The following is a 13,924-nucleotide window of genomic DNA, read 5'->3' on the forward strand; positions in this document are numbered from 1 at the left end:
AAAGCGCACTCACTTCACCTGCGCTTGGAGAACCACCTTCAAAAAGCGCACTATCACTTCAGTCACCTGCACATGGAGAACCACCTTCAAGAAGTACACTACACTATCACTTCAGGGGCTGCCAACTGCAGACATGAATGATCATTATTTCCTGCCCTGAAATCCTATCTTCTCCTATAAAATGTCACTCTAGGTCCTTTCAAATAAATGACACCTAATTTGGTGTTAAGTGTATACTTTCAGTCTATAACATTATTACATACTTGATAACAACAAAGCTAAACAAAACAAAAGTGTGAAAGGTCTCAACACAAATGATCATTTCAGGGAGCAGATGCTAAGTGCCCAGCTTAATCGTTACAGATGGCGTGTTTTACACGCATTCATATATTGAATTATCATCCTGTAGTCATCAGGATTTACAAATGTGTCATTTAAAAAAGAAGCTGAAGCGCATGGCAGTGGTGGCGCACGCCTTTAATCCTAGCACTTGGGAGGCAGAGGCAGGCGGATTTCTGAGTTCGAGGTCAGCTTGGTCTACAGAATGAGTTCCAGGACAGTCAGGACTATACAGAGAAACTCTATCTCAACAAAACAAAACAAAACAAACAAACAAACAAAAAGATAAAAAAAAGAAGAAGAAGAAGAAGAAGAAGAAGAAGATGATGATGATGAAGCTAGTCATGGTATTACATGCCAGTAATTCCAACACTTGAGAAACAGAGACAAGAGGATCAAAAGTTCCTGGCTTGTGTGAGCTATTTAGAAAGACTTTGTTTCAAAAAGTAAAAAAATGTAAATAAATTAAATGTAAATGTAAAGAATGAAAGTATGTGTAATTTTTATTTTAAAATCATCCACATTTTAGGTGGTAAAATGATAAAGGTGCTTATTTCATAAGCCTATTGACCTAAGTTCAATCCACAGGACTCACTGTGGAAGGAGAGACAAACTCCAAAGTTGTTCTCTGATTTCTACATATGTGTCACTACATGTGAGTGTATATACTCACACACATATTACACAAATGATGATGATGATGATCATGATGATCATGATGATGATTGTAATAACAATAAATGTTTAAAATAGGCTATGCATTGTACTGGCTGGTTTTGTGTCTCAATTTGATACAAGCTAGAGTCATCAAAGAGGAAGGAGCATCAGTTAAGGATCCAGCTATAAGGCATTTTCTCAATTAGTGATCAATAAAGGAGGGCCCAGCCTATTGTGGTGGTGCCATCCCTGGGTTAGTAGTCCTGGGTTCTATTTAAAAGTAGGCTAAACAAACCATGTAATGCAAGCCAGTAGGCAGCATCCCTCCATGGCCTGTACATCAGTTACTGCCTCTCAGTTCCAGCCCTATTTTAGTTCCTGCCCTGACTTCCTCCATTGATGGATTGTGATCTGAAGTGTAAGCCAAGTAAACCCTTTCTCTCCCAACTGGCTTTTTGGTCATGGTGTTTCATTGCAGCAATGGAAACCCTAACTAAGACATGCATATTGTTGTTGTTGTTGTTATTTAAGTTATATCAAACTATAAAAACATTGGAAAAGGCATTTAAATAACTGCATCCTAATCTGTCCAAAAATCAGAGTAATTCATTTTCACAAGTAGAAAGTATACCAGATGTTTTTCTAATCATGGCAATTAAACACCTACAACTTAACAGAGGAAGGATGCAGAGTTTTTTCACAGATTCATGGTGTAGAAGACATTGGCAATGGAGCAGCTCTGTCCAAGTGGGCCCTTGGAGACTGGGAGACACTTTTTGCTCACCTTCTAGCCATAGAGCAGGAAGTAGTGACACTTGCAGGGACTGAAGTTAGGCTATCAGCCCCTCACACACACCTGCTACGAATGCAGAATTATTACAACTTCTCAAAACAATGCTACCAGATGGGGACCTAGTATTCAATCACGTGAACATGTAGAGAATAGTTTACATTCAGGCCTTAACAGAAAGCAGCTTTCAATTCTGTTCATTACATGGGAAATCTTTGACGAAGAAATTGAGTCTTCCACAGGAAAGGAGAATAGGTAGGAATAATTTGTGGATATATTAACTTGTGTGGCCTATAGGGTATTCATGTAGCAAAGTAAAAGAACTATTTTCTTATTATCCAAGAGGCATGAGTAAAGTTACCTAAAAGGTGTAGATGTTGGTCCCTTAAAATGTGTCAACGAAACTTTGTTCATTAGCCACTGTTCTCATTCTTCACCCTGGAGTTTTAGTAACAGCCATAGATGCTGTCATGGCACCGAATATGAGGCTGTATAACTCATATTCTGAAGGTTATATATTTTCAGTCTGGTAATTGAAACTCTACAATCTTTATAATCCACTGGAGAACTACTTTCATGTCTGTGACATAAGGTCACTTATTTATTAGTTTTATTATTTATGACCAGAATACCTGTTCAGTGATTCTTCTGAAGATCATTGTAAATCTAATAATGGTTAATTAAAACTCTAGTGATAATCTATAGCCTCCAATATATCACTCCCAAATTGAACATCTTTTGATGAATATCACAGGATAAGTTAACATAATAGAGGGAACAATATCAAAACCAATTAAAAATGACAACAATGAACTGTCATCAACTTGGTTGATAGCTAACTAAAGTAATAAAAGTAATAAAGAAGGCCTATTCTTTCACTGACATGAAAGTAAATTTTATTAAGATTGATATCAAGCTTTAGTGTTGTATAAGCTGCAAGAATTTGAACAAGAATAAGAATAAAAACTTTCCCTGTGATAGAGAATCCTCACAACCTTGAGCTGAACTTTAATACGAAATTTGATTTGACATCAGGAAGAGCTATGGCTACAGGGAGCTCTAGGGATTTACTCAAATAATCTTCACACTAACTTTTGCCAGGATTGTACATTGTCAGTGTCAAAGCTCACTTTTTATACAATGTGTTATCCTTTTATTACTGTAACACAATGATGAGACAATTGACTTACATTACCTCACAGTTTAGAAATCTCAGTCTATGGTTGGTTGACCCAATTAGCTTTTTGGTTATGGAAAAGCAGTAAATCATTATGAGACCATTATGAGGTGGGGAAATCTCTCTTATAGTATCCAGGAAGTAGCGAGAGACATTTAAGCAATGCTTTCAATATTTAACATTTTTCTGTGAGGCCCTACTACTTAAAGAGTCCATATTTATACAGTGGTGCCATAGGTTGGTAATAAGCTTTTCACAAAGGCGTCCATAGAGGACATTTATCCAGACCACAGCATAGAGCAAGTTAACATCTGATTTCCTACACTTGAATCTAAACATATGTAAAAGAAAGCATGCTCCTTGTGAGATGGGCTTACGAATATAACTACAAAGCTGAGTGGTCGCGGGGCACACCTTTAATCCCAGCACTTGGGAGGCAGAGGCAGGCAGATTTCTGAGTTCGAGGCCAGCCTGGTCTACAGAGTGAGTTCCAGGACAACCAGGGCTGTACAGAGAAACCCTGTCTCGAAAAACCAAAAACAAAACAAAAAAAAAACCCCAAAAAACAGAAAACAAAAACAAAACAAAACAAAAAAACAAATATAACTACAAGATCTATCATGAAGTATGAATAAAATATTATATGCTTATTCATTTATGGTGTATGTTGAAAAGAATCAATCCATGTTGAGAAACTGAGAATTGTAGCTAAAATATAATAGTTTTTAAAAATGTTCTTATTCGGACCAAAGGAGCTGAAGGGTTTGCAGCCCCTTAGGATGAACAACAATATGAAGTAACTAGTACCCTCAAAGCTCCCAGAGACTCAACCACAAACCAAGGACTATACATGGTGGGACTGATTGCTCTGGCAGCATGTGTATAGTAGAGGATTGCAAAGTCGATCATCAATGGGAGGAGAGGACCTCGGCCCTGTGAAGGTTCTGTGCCCCAGTGTAGGGGAATGCCAGGGCCAATAAGTAGGAGAGGGTGGGGTGGCAAGCATGGGGAGGGGGTAGGCAACAGGGATTTGTTCTTGTTGTTTTTGTTTGTATGTTTGTTTGTTTTTTGGAGGGGAAACTGGGAAAGGAGAAATCATATGATATGTAAATAAAGAAAGTATCTATAAAATAAAGAAAAAAGAAATTAAAAACTGGTCAGTGTGTAGAGAATGAACTAATGTGCTCAGTCACAAATGGGATGTCAAAAAAAAAGTTCTTATTCCAACTTTCTTGTCCAAATAAAGTTAATTAAATAACCTGGAGGCAAAACACAATAATTTGGAGACAAGCAAAAGAGCTAGTGATGCTGAAACATTCAGTAAATCCTTAAGTGCTGAAAGATTAAAATGCTCAAATGCTTGCAGTGAGGAGGGATGCTGTTTGAAGGGAGGATCAGCCAGACCAGGGGACCAAAAGGATCAATTTCCCATGCCAAATCCACCCTTAAACTTTCTAGTGTGAATAAATGTGCTTACTTGGAATTTTATTTGTCTATGAAGTGTCAATTAATTAGATTATTTTATTAAATGAAAATCCAAAAGAATTCACCAAGGATCAATATGAAGCAGAAATCACACTCACCATCTCTTCGATTTAGTCTTGCAAAGCCAGGGCCATGGCTGCTGGACAGCTGTGAGGAGCTGCTGAAGGATAACTGAGGCAATGAAGAAGCCAACGGAGCATCGCAATTGTCTGCCAGGGGAAAGCACAAAGGTATAACAGAGGCTACAGCTTAGGAACACCGTAGCTTAAAAGATAGTATGCACACTGGGGAGATGGCTCAGTCAGTAAATGGCTTGCCGAGCAAGTATGAGAAAGATCTGAGTTCAGATCCTCAGCATCCATGTAAAAACCAGATGTGTCCAGAAATGCCTGTGATCTCAGAGCTCAGGAAACAGAAACAGAATTGTTCCTGTGGATTGATGACAAAATGGTACTGATCAATCTATGGGCTCCAGGTATAGTGAGAAATTCTGTCTCAAAAAAAAAAATAATAAGGTGTTACAGTTGCCAATAAATATCTGCACACACACGAACACACACACACACACACACACATACACACACACACACACACACACACACACACATACACACACACACACACACACACATATATATATATATATACATATATATATATATATATGTATACATACACCACACATGCATGAGAACACACACACATCTGTAAGCAGGGTAACCATCACTCTTTCAGTGTTCTAAGTTTTTAATATCTGTGTTCTATTATAATTTAGAGTGAAATTACTAATGTATTTATTTATTATTTAAACCAGATACAGTCCTGTTTGCCTTGACCAATGTGTTCAGCTGTATAATGCAGAGCAAAACTGCATTCACCAGCCGTTAGCATCAAAATTTCCTCATGGTTTACATATTCTTCCTGATTCTACAAGATATACGAATACTTCAGTAATACGAGAGTACGTGGGGCTTTCAGGAACACAGAGAGTGACCCTATACCAAACAAGATAGTCTGTGTTCAAATCAGACTTCCCTACCATACATAGGCCAAAATCCATCCAAGGTGCTGTCTGGTGGGCAGTTAGAGAGCCTGACTCTGCAGACCTCTGCAGAGGCAGATGCAGTGTATGGGGACACTTACAGTCTCTGGGGACACACACTTGCTGATAGGATTAACAGGATGTCTCTCTTTCTGATTTCTTTATTGTTTCTATTTCCATGTTTAGATTCTCGATGGTTTTGCTCATTTCCTTCACCTGTTTGATTGTGTTTTCCTGTAGTTCTTTAAGGGATTTTTGTGTTTCCTCTTGAAGGGCTTCTAGCTATTTACCTGTGTTCTCCTGTATTTCTTTGAGGGTGCTATGTATGTCTTTCTTAAAGTCCTGTATCATCATCATGATAAGTGATTTTAGATCTGAATCTTGCTTTTCTGGTGTGATGATGTGTCCAGGACTTGCTATGGTGGGAGAATTGGGTTCTGATGATGCCATGTAACCTTGGTTTGTGTTGTTTATATTCTTATGCTTCCCCTTCTTTCCCCCCCATCCCCCACCATCTGGTTAACTCTAGTGCTACCTGCCCTTGCTAAATCTGACTGGAGCCTGTCCTTCCTGTGATCCTGGTTGTGTCAGAACTCCTCAGAGTCAAGCTGTCTCTGGCATCCTGGGATCCTGAGATCCTGGAATCCTGGGTTTGTTAGAGTGTCTGGGAGTGGAGCTTCCTCCAGATGTTGTGGAACTGGCTGCAGAGCTTGTGCCCAAGGTCTGCTCAGGGCACTGGCTGACTCAGACAGATGGGAAGGAACCAGTGCCACTGGGCTGGTAGAGTTCCTGTGTGCCTGGTCCCTCTGGTTCCAGTTACTCCCCCCACTGGGGTATTTTATCTCAGCAACAGAAATGAAACTAGTGCAGCAATGTTGAGAACATGAGCTAGGGAAAATGGACATAAAATCCAGGGCAAAATCTTAGACATATAATTTGCCTAAGCAAATATAATTATATAAAGAATATTAAAGTACAACAGTTTTTAAAACTTTTCTTTTATTCTTTAATCCTTTTTTACAGTCCAGACTTCATCTCCTCCCAACCCCCCATTTCCCACCCCCAACCGATTACTCCTCATCCTATACCTCCTCCCCATCCACGAGGCCTCCCCACTCCCTAGGAACTCAAGTCTCTCAAGGGTTTGGTGTATCTTCTCTCAATGAGGCCAGACCAGGCAGTCCCGTGCTGTATATGTGTCAGGGACCTCATATCAGCTGGTGTATGCTGCCTGGTTGGTGGCTCAGTGTCTGAGAGTTCTCTGGGGTCAAGGTTAGTTGAGACTGCTTGTCTTCCCATGGAGCTCCTCTTCAGCTTCTACCAGCTTTTCCCTAATTTAACCACAAGCTCCCCGATGTCTTCCCATTGGTTGGGTGCTAGTATCTGCATATGACTCTTTCAGCTGCTTGTTGGGCCTCTTGGAGGGCAACCATGCTAGGCTCCTATTTGCCATTGTTAAGTTAAATTAACTTTTGCTTAAAATTATCACTCTACATATTTTAACTTTGACTTAAAGTTTTTTCAAACATGCTGAACTCTAACTTAATTTGCTATATTATTTGACCTGTTCATATAGTCAGTGAGTGAATTATAACAACTGAATCTCCAGTCAATCAAAGGCTAAAGACTGCCAAAATATGGACATAATAGAAAAATATCAATAGTTGTAACTCAGGAAATTTTGTATGTCATTTACTCCTGGATTACAAATATAGCTTACACCTATGCTCACTGGAGAATGAGGATAATTCTAAATCATTTCCAATTATTGTTTAATTGAGAAAATGGTGTATGATTATGTGTACATGTTCACATGTAAATGGTTATGTGTATGTGTGTGTGTGCATATAGAGGACTTAAGTTGATGGTGTGTGTTTGTGTGTGTGTGTGTGTGTGTGTGTGTGTGTGTGTGTATTGCTAAGAATTCCTCTCCTCTTTATTAAGATCGGATCTCTCATTAAATATAGAACTTGCTGATTGGCTGATATTGCTTCAGGAATTCCCTATCTCTGGCTCTTGGGTGTTGAGATTACTGGCAGCAACCATGCCCACCCAGATTTTTACGTGGGTTCTGGAATTCTGAACTCTGATCTTCATACTTGCTTAGCAAACATCTTGTCAACTAGCCTTTCTCTCAAGTCCCTGATTAATAAAATAGTTCATTGTTCAAATAAGCTATACATTCAAATGCCTAAAAAATTTCATATAGTGCAATTAAGACATTGACATGTCTTAACACACGACAACAGATTACAGCTGGATCCTGCATTTCTCAGATGAAATGCCTCCTTTAATCAGAGTGGCTTAATCACTACTTACTGAATGCAAGTGCCCATGCCAATTAACACTAGTCACCCAATGTCACTGAAACCTTGTGTTAGAGTGCTTCTACCCATATTTATCCCTCAATATTGTAAAGAGAATCTCTTATAAACATCACCTGACAATAAAAAGCTTATGGCCAATGAGCTAAGGCAGGAAATAGGAGGTGGAACATCCTACAGGGATAGAGAGAATTCTAGGAAATAGAGGTATGGGAGATTCACCCCAGAACACAGAGGGGACACACAGAAGTAGACAAGGAGAAGAAAACAGCCATGTAGCTGAACTCAGGTTAGAAAAAAAGGGTAATTGAGTTATGAGCTAGTCAGAGAACAAGCCAAAACTTATGGCTACACATTTATTAATAAATAAGAAGTCTCAGAGTTGCTATTTAAGGGAACAAAGAGCCTGTGTGAAAAGGCTCAAGGTTATATTGTGTTACAGTGCCCCAGCTCACTCACCCTGCTATTTATTTCTCAACATTTGTTACTCTAGGGCTCAAATCCAGCTTCCAGCTCTGCCCTGAAGCCATTAAGATGCAAACAGATGCAAGGGTTAAAAGGTACATTAGGTTTAAAATGAAGTCAGGAATGCTAAGGCAGAAAAATAAGAGGGCTTGCTGCTGAGTATGAAATAGCCAAGCTAACCAGAGAAGAGGAAGGATGGGTTCTGAGGAAACAAAGCCAGTCTCTCCCTGGCTGCTGTGGAGTCCCTTGGTTGGACTAAGGGGATATAATAAGAGCACGTGGATTCCCACTGGCTTAGCCCATGATGTACCCAAATAAATAACCAATCTCAGCAGAAAGTCGTTCGTTCTTTCTACTTCTTCTACCATAAATCATATAAAAAGATCCTAGTCATTTAGCTAAATGACAACCTGAAACTCTTCTAAGAAGAATTAATTTCTCTTTACAGTAATCCTCCTTCTTTAAGCTTTCTCTCTGACTTAAGCCCTCTTTTAGCCTCACTCCTCATTGTCCATAAAATTAACTCTTCAAATCCCCAAAACAAAGGACCTGTAGGCACTGACTCAATGAAAAGTTTGGTAATGGTAAATGTCAAACACCATAGCCTCATGACCCAAAATTCCTCCATGTACACAGGCTAAAATGCTGAAGTATATTTCACACAAAATGAAAAACAGAAGAAACACCTCATTCATGGGGAGCCACATAAGCAACAGGTAGGGAGAAACAGATGAAAAATGACATTATTCCTGAAGGGGACTTGCTGTGGTAACTGGTAGTTCTGGCGTAAGAGAGAAAGACGGTGGTGACTTAATGAGTGTCTGCTCCCTAGACCATAACAGGAAATCCCTTGAGATGCTTAGAGGACATATGGAAAAGTCCTGACATTCTATAAATTGCTGGGGAAGACAAAGGGAGTATCAGGAGCTACAGTTTGTCTTCCTTTCGTTTCAGTGTTCGAATTCTTGAAGTATATGTATACTAACATATCATCTGCAAATAGTGATACTTTGACTTCTTCCTTTCCAATTTATATCTCCTTGATCTCCTTCAGTCATCTTATTGCTCTAGCTAGAACTTCAAGTACTATATCAAATAGATACCGAGAGAACAGAGGGCAGCCTTGTCCTGTTTTGGATTTTGATGGAATTGCTTTGAGTTTCTCTTCATTAATTTGATGTTGGCTACAGGCTTACTATAAATTGCCTTTATTTTGTTTCGATATATCCCTGGTACCCCTGGTCTTTATAAAATTTTCGTGATGGAGTGTTGGATTTTGTCAAAGGCTTTTTCGGCTTGATAATCATGTGTTTATGATTTTGTTTGTTTGTTTTTTCTTTCTTTCAGTTTGTTTATATGATAGACTACATTGACTGGTTTTCTTTTTTCACATTTTAAAACATTTATTTTTAAAGTATTTTTAAATTTTTTTCCTCCCTAAACATTTTTATTATTTAATTTATTTACATCCCAAATATTGTCCCCTCCTAGTCCCTCCTCACAGGATTCTCTCTCTATCCCATTCCCCTTCACCTCTGAGAGGGTACCCCTCTGATATCTCCCCCTCCATGGGGCATCAAGTCTTTACAGGATTAGGCTCATCTTCTCCCACTGAGTCCAGACTAGACAGTCCTCTGCTACATATGTTGCTATCCCATTCAGTTCTTTAAATCCTTTCTCTGAATCTTCCATAGGGATCCCTGACCAAGGCTTGGCTGTGAGTATCTGCCTCTGCCTTAGTCAGCTGCTGGTAGAGCCTCTCAAAGAACAGCCATGCTAGGTTTGGGTTACCCATGTCATTTTGGGTCTGGGTTACCTCACTCAGGATAATATTTTCTAGTTACATTTGCCAGAAAAGTTAATGATATCCTTGGTTTTAATAGCCGAATAGTCTTCCACTATGTAAATGAACCACATTTTCTGTATCCATTCTTTAGCTGAGGGACATCTGGGTTGCCTATTATGAAAAAGGCTGCTATGAACATAGTGGAGCACGTGTCCTTGTGGTATGGAGGAGCATCTTTTGGGTATATGCCCAGGAGTGTATAGATAGGTCTTCAGGTAGAAATATTTCCAATTTTCTGAGGAATTGCCAGATTCCTTTCCAGAGTGGTTGTAGCAGTTTGCAATCCTTCTACGGAGGAGTGTCGCCCTTTCTCCACATCCTCACCAGCGTGTGTTGTTGCTTGAGATTTTTCCAATTTGTATCCATTTGATCTCTTTCAGTTGTCTTATTTCTCTAGCTTAAACTTCAAATATTATATTGAGAAGATATGGAGAGGGTGGACAACCTTCTCTTGTTCCTGATTTTAATGACCCAGAGACCTAGAGTAGAACTAAACCTGACTGCCCCTTCTCAAATTCAATGAAATGATCCCTAATGATTCCTAATAGTATATTTGGCTATACTCATTGATAGGTACCTAAACCAATGGTCATCAGAGAGGCTTCCTCCAGCAGCTGATGGGAGCAGATGCAGAGACCCACAGCCAAGCAACACAGAGATCAGCCATGATATTCTGATTTGCTTTTCTTTTGTAGGACTTTGAATTAAATCTTGAAAAAGTCTATGCATGAAGTGTATTATAATATTGAATGAGTATACAGACACTCTGCAAACAAAGACATTTACTAGAAATAGCACTGGGTAAGTCAACTTTTGAACCTTGGGTCATTGTCTTCTTGATTCACCTTGGATTTAGTGCTCAGCTACCCATCTCCTCACAAGTGCAACATAGTGGCACTTTTTAGATTAAAAAAAAAAAACACATTCTCTCTTATTTGGCCCATTCTAGGATACCTGGAAATACCCACTAGCGTCTCTATCCTCTGTTTTTCTTAGCCCTCACTCCCCTTTTACGAGTCAACTTTCCAGAATAGACTACCTACACATATGCCCAAAACAAGCTAAGCCTTATGTGGAAGCTCTAATTAGGACAACAGATTTTTCACAAGTGAATACGGCTGGCATTTTAAAGTAATTTATTATTCTTTTAGATATTTTCTTTATTTACATTTCAAATGATATCCACTTTCCCGGTTTCCCCTTAAAAAAAAAAAAAAATTCCCTCCCCCTGTTCACCAACCCACCCTCTCCTGCTTCCTGGCTCTGGTATTTCCCTACTCTGGGGCATAGAACCTTCACAGGTCCAAGGGCCTCTCCTCCCAATGATGACCAACTAAGCCATCCTCTGCTACATATACAACTGGGGCCATGAGTCCCACTGTGCGTATTCTTTGGTTGGTGGTTTAGTCCCTGGGAGCTCTGAGGGTACTAATTAGTTCATATTGTTGTTCCTCCTATAGGACTGCAAACCCCTTCAGCTCCTTGGGTCCTTTCTCTAGCTCCTTCATTGGGGGCCCTGTGCTCAGTCCAATGGATGGCTGTGAGCTTCTACTTCTGTATTAGTTGTGTACCATCAGAGTCTCTCAGGAGACAGCTATATCAGGCTCCTCTCAGCCAGCACTTGCTGGTATATTAGTGAACTCAAAAACATAGATGCTACAGGGAGCAAAGAAGGAAAGAACATCTGCACAGTGTGCAATGTGCACAAGCTACACACACATACATACACACACCAACCTCCTACCTCATCCCACACACATAATATAACACATACACACACTCATGTACACACAAGCACACCATCTCCCACACACACTGTGTGTGCATATGGACACAATGTCCCCCTCACATACCACACGACACATAAACACATCATACCACACACCACACATATACATACACCACACATACACACACAAACACACGCACACACACAGACACACTACAGCACACACAAACCTGATAAATTCTAGTGTCTAATGAGATGAGCTTTGTCATAGCAGGATTTTTATCTGCAAGGAAACTGGATGAAATGTACGGCAGTAGACCCAGCCCTGCTATTGAATAGGAGAGTTGCTCGCCTCTTCTCAAGATAGCATCAGCTATAATGCTTGAAACAACAGCTGTCTTTTACTACATAAATCATTTGCTAATATATAGGTAATAGCTCCTCACTATTTCCTACTTCATGTTACAGTTATAGCCACAAAGCTGATCATTTCACAGACAAGTCTGTTATCAAGTGCTGTTAAAAAAAAAAAAAAAAAAAAAAAAAAAAAAAAGGTCTCTGCTATCTTTTCCTAATTGCAAGCTAAACACTTAGCCTGTCAGTTTCCTAAGAACCAGTAAAAGACTCCTGGGTCAAAGAAAAAGACTTTATTAATCACAGCAAAGCAAACACCACGGGCATCAGTGTGTTCTGCATGAACATCCAAGAGGGATGTAAATATATATATTCATGGACATCTGAACACACAGATATAGTGAGAATTCTGGAATTTTGGTTTCTTTTCTGAAAAATACAGAAATATTATGAGAATATGTTTTCATTGTGCCCCAGGTGTGTGGATACGGGGTTGCTTTGGACTGCCACAGCAGTTGACTGGGATTTGCCCCATTCTCTATGAGAGGAGTGGTTTTGCCAGCAGGTAGTTTCTGCAATTATGTGATGTTTGGGATTTTGGGAAATTTTCAAAGGGCATATAAATGCTAGAGCCCCAATAGGCATGGTTGGTGGTTGGTGTCATTCAGGTGAGTTGGTGGTGGTTTGCTAAAGTAGCCTTGCACAAAGAAGAAACAAGAAGAATAACTTAGATATCCCGTCGGCCAAAATCAAACTTGCCCCAAGGAACTTGAGGGCCCTGGTTCCCTAATTAGAGGCAGTAAGTAGTCTAACAATGATGTCACCACCCCTAATTAGAGGCAGTAAGTAGTCTAACAATGATGTCACCCCCCTTAGATTCCTGACTTTATTCAGGGAGCCTTCGTCTTTGCCCTCTATTGTTTTCTCTCCCTCAAAGTACACACAGTGGGTCAGCTACACACAGTGGGTTGCAGTGAAAGAATGGATCCCTGAGTGGAGATTTTTGTTTTTTTAAAATTATCAGGAAGCACCACATGCCTTTTGCTGTGTGTTCTGCAAACCACCTTGAAAAGATGGTGTCTCACTAAAAAAAAAGTGTGAAAAAACATTTAGAGACCCCTGGAGAATGGTTTGCCAATGCATGTTATCAGTCTTTTCTAACAAATTTTATTTGTTATTTCCAGGGGAAACAAACAGAGCTGTTTATTCAGTGTAACTCATTATCACATTGAAATGAAATAAAATTTTAAGAGGACAAATTTTATTAATAATTATCTTATGCTGATTTTATGCATATAAACCTCAAATCATTATCACATTGTTGCTCATACTATCTGAAAATCTATGTGATGCTTTTATAGTTTTACCATTATTTTAGAAAATCATTTGGGCTCCTAAAATTGTTAACAGACAATGAGAACAGAAGAAAGTAAATTGGATAGTTTTCTTAAAGCTAAACAACATCTTCTGTTGGAAAATCTGAAACTTTTCCTAAGTTTTAGCAGTGTTTGCAAATTTTAGGCTTTGTAATAAGGTCTGCTATAAAATGTCAGAGGCTCCAAGGCTTTCTTAATTAGCTGCAAACATTTTCCATGTGCAAAACAGTTCAAATTAGCACAAGAATCATATCCACACAGGAAAAGACAGTTCTGTAATAGTATATAAATGCTTATTTTCCAGTTGGCATTGCATTCTATACGTAATATATTAAAAATA

General features: G+C 39.2%; 1 protein-coding gene across 8 annotated transcripts in view; it reads right to left on the reverse strand.

Moving 5' to 3' along the window:
• The window catches only part of LOC116081896 (contactin-associated protein-like 3), a 183,287-nt gene that overhangs the window by 163,657 nt on the left and 5,706 nt on the right, over nt 1-13,924 (reverse strand). For all 8 annotated transcript variants that reach the window (XR_004115076.1, XM_031358625.1, XM_031358628.1 and 5 more), the window contains exon 2: nt 4,547-4,657. Coding sequence is in view for 7 of the 8 variants with exons in the window: in XM_031358625.1 (XP_031214485.1) it covers nt 4,547-4,657 (111 nt within the window). In the remaining variant the exon portion in view is untranslated. The remainder of the gene's footprint in view (nt 1-4,546; nt 4,658-13,924) is intronic.

Source organism: Mastomys coucha, unplaced genomic scaffold, assembly GCF_008632895.1.
Source record: "Mastomys coucha isolate ucsf_1 unplaced genomic scaffold, UCSF_Mcou_1 pScaffold7, whole genome shotgun sequence".
Lineage (NCBI taxonomy): Eukaryota > Metazoa > Chordata > Mammalia > Rodentia > Muridae > Mastomys > Mastomys coucha.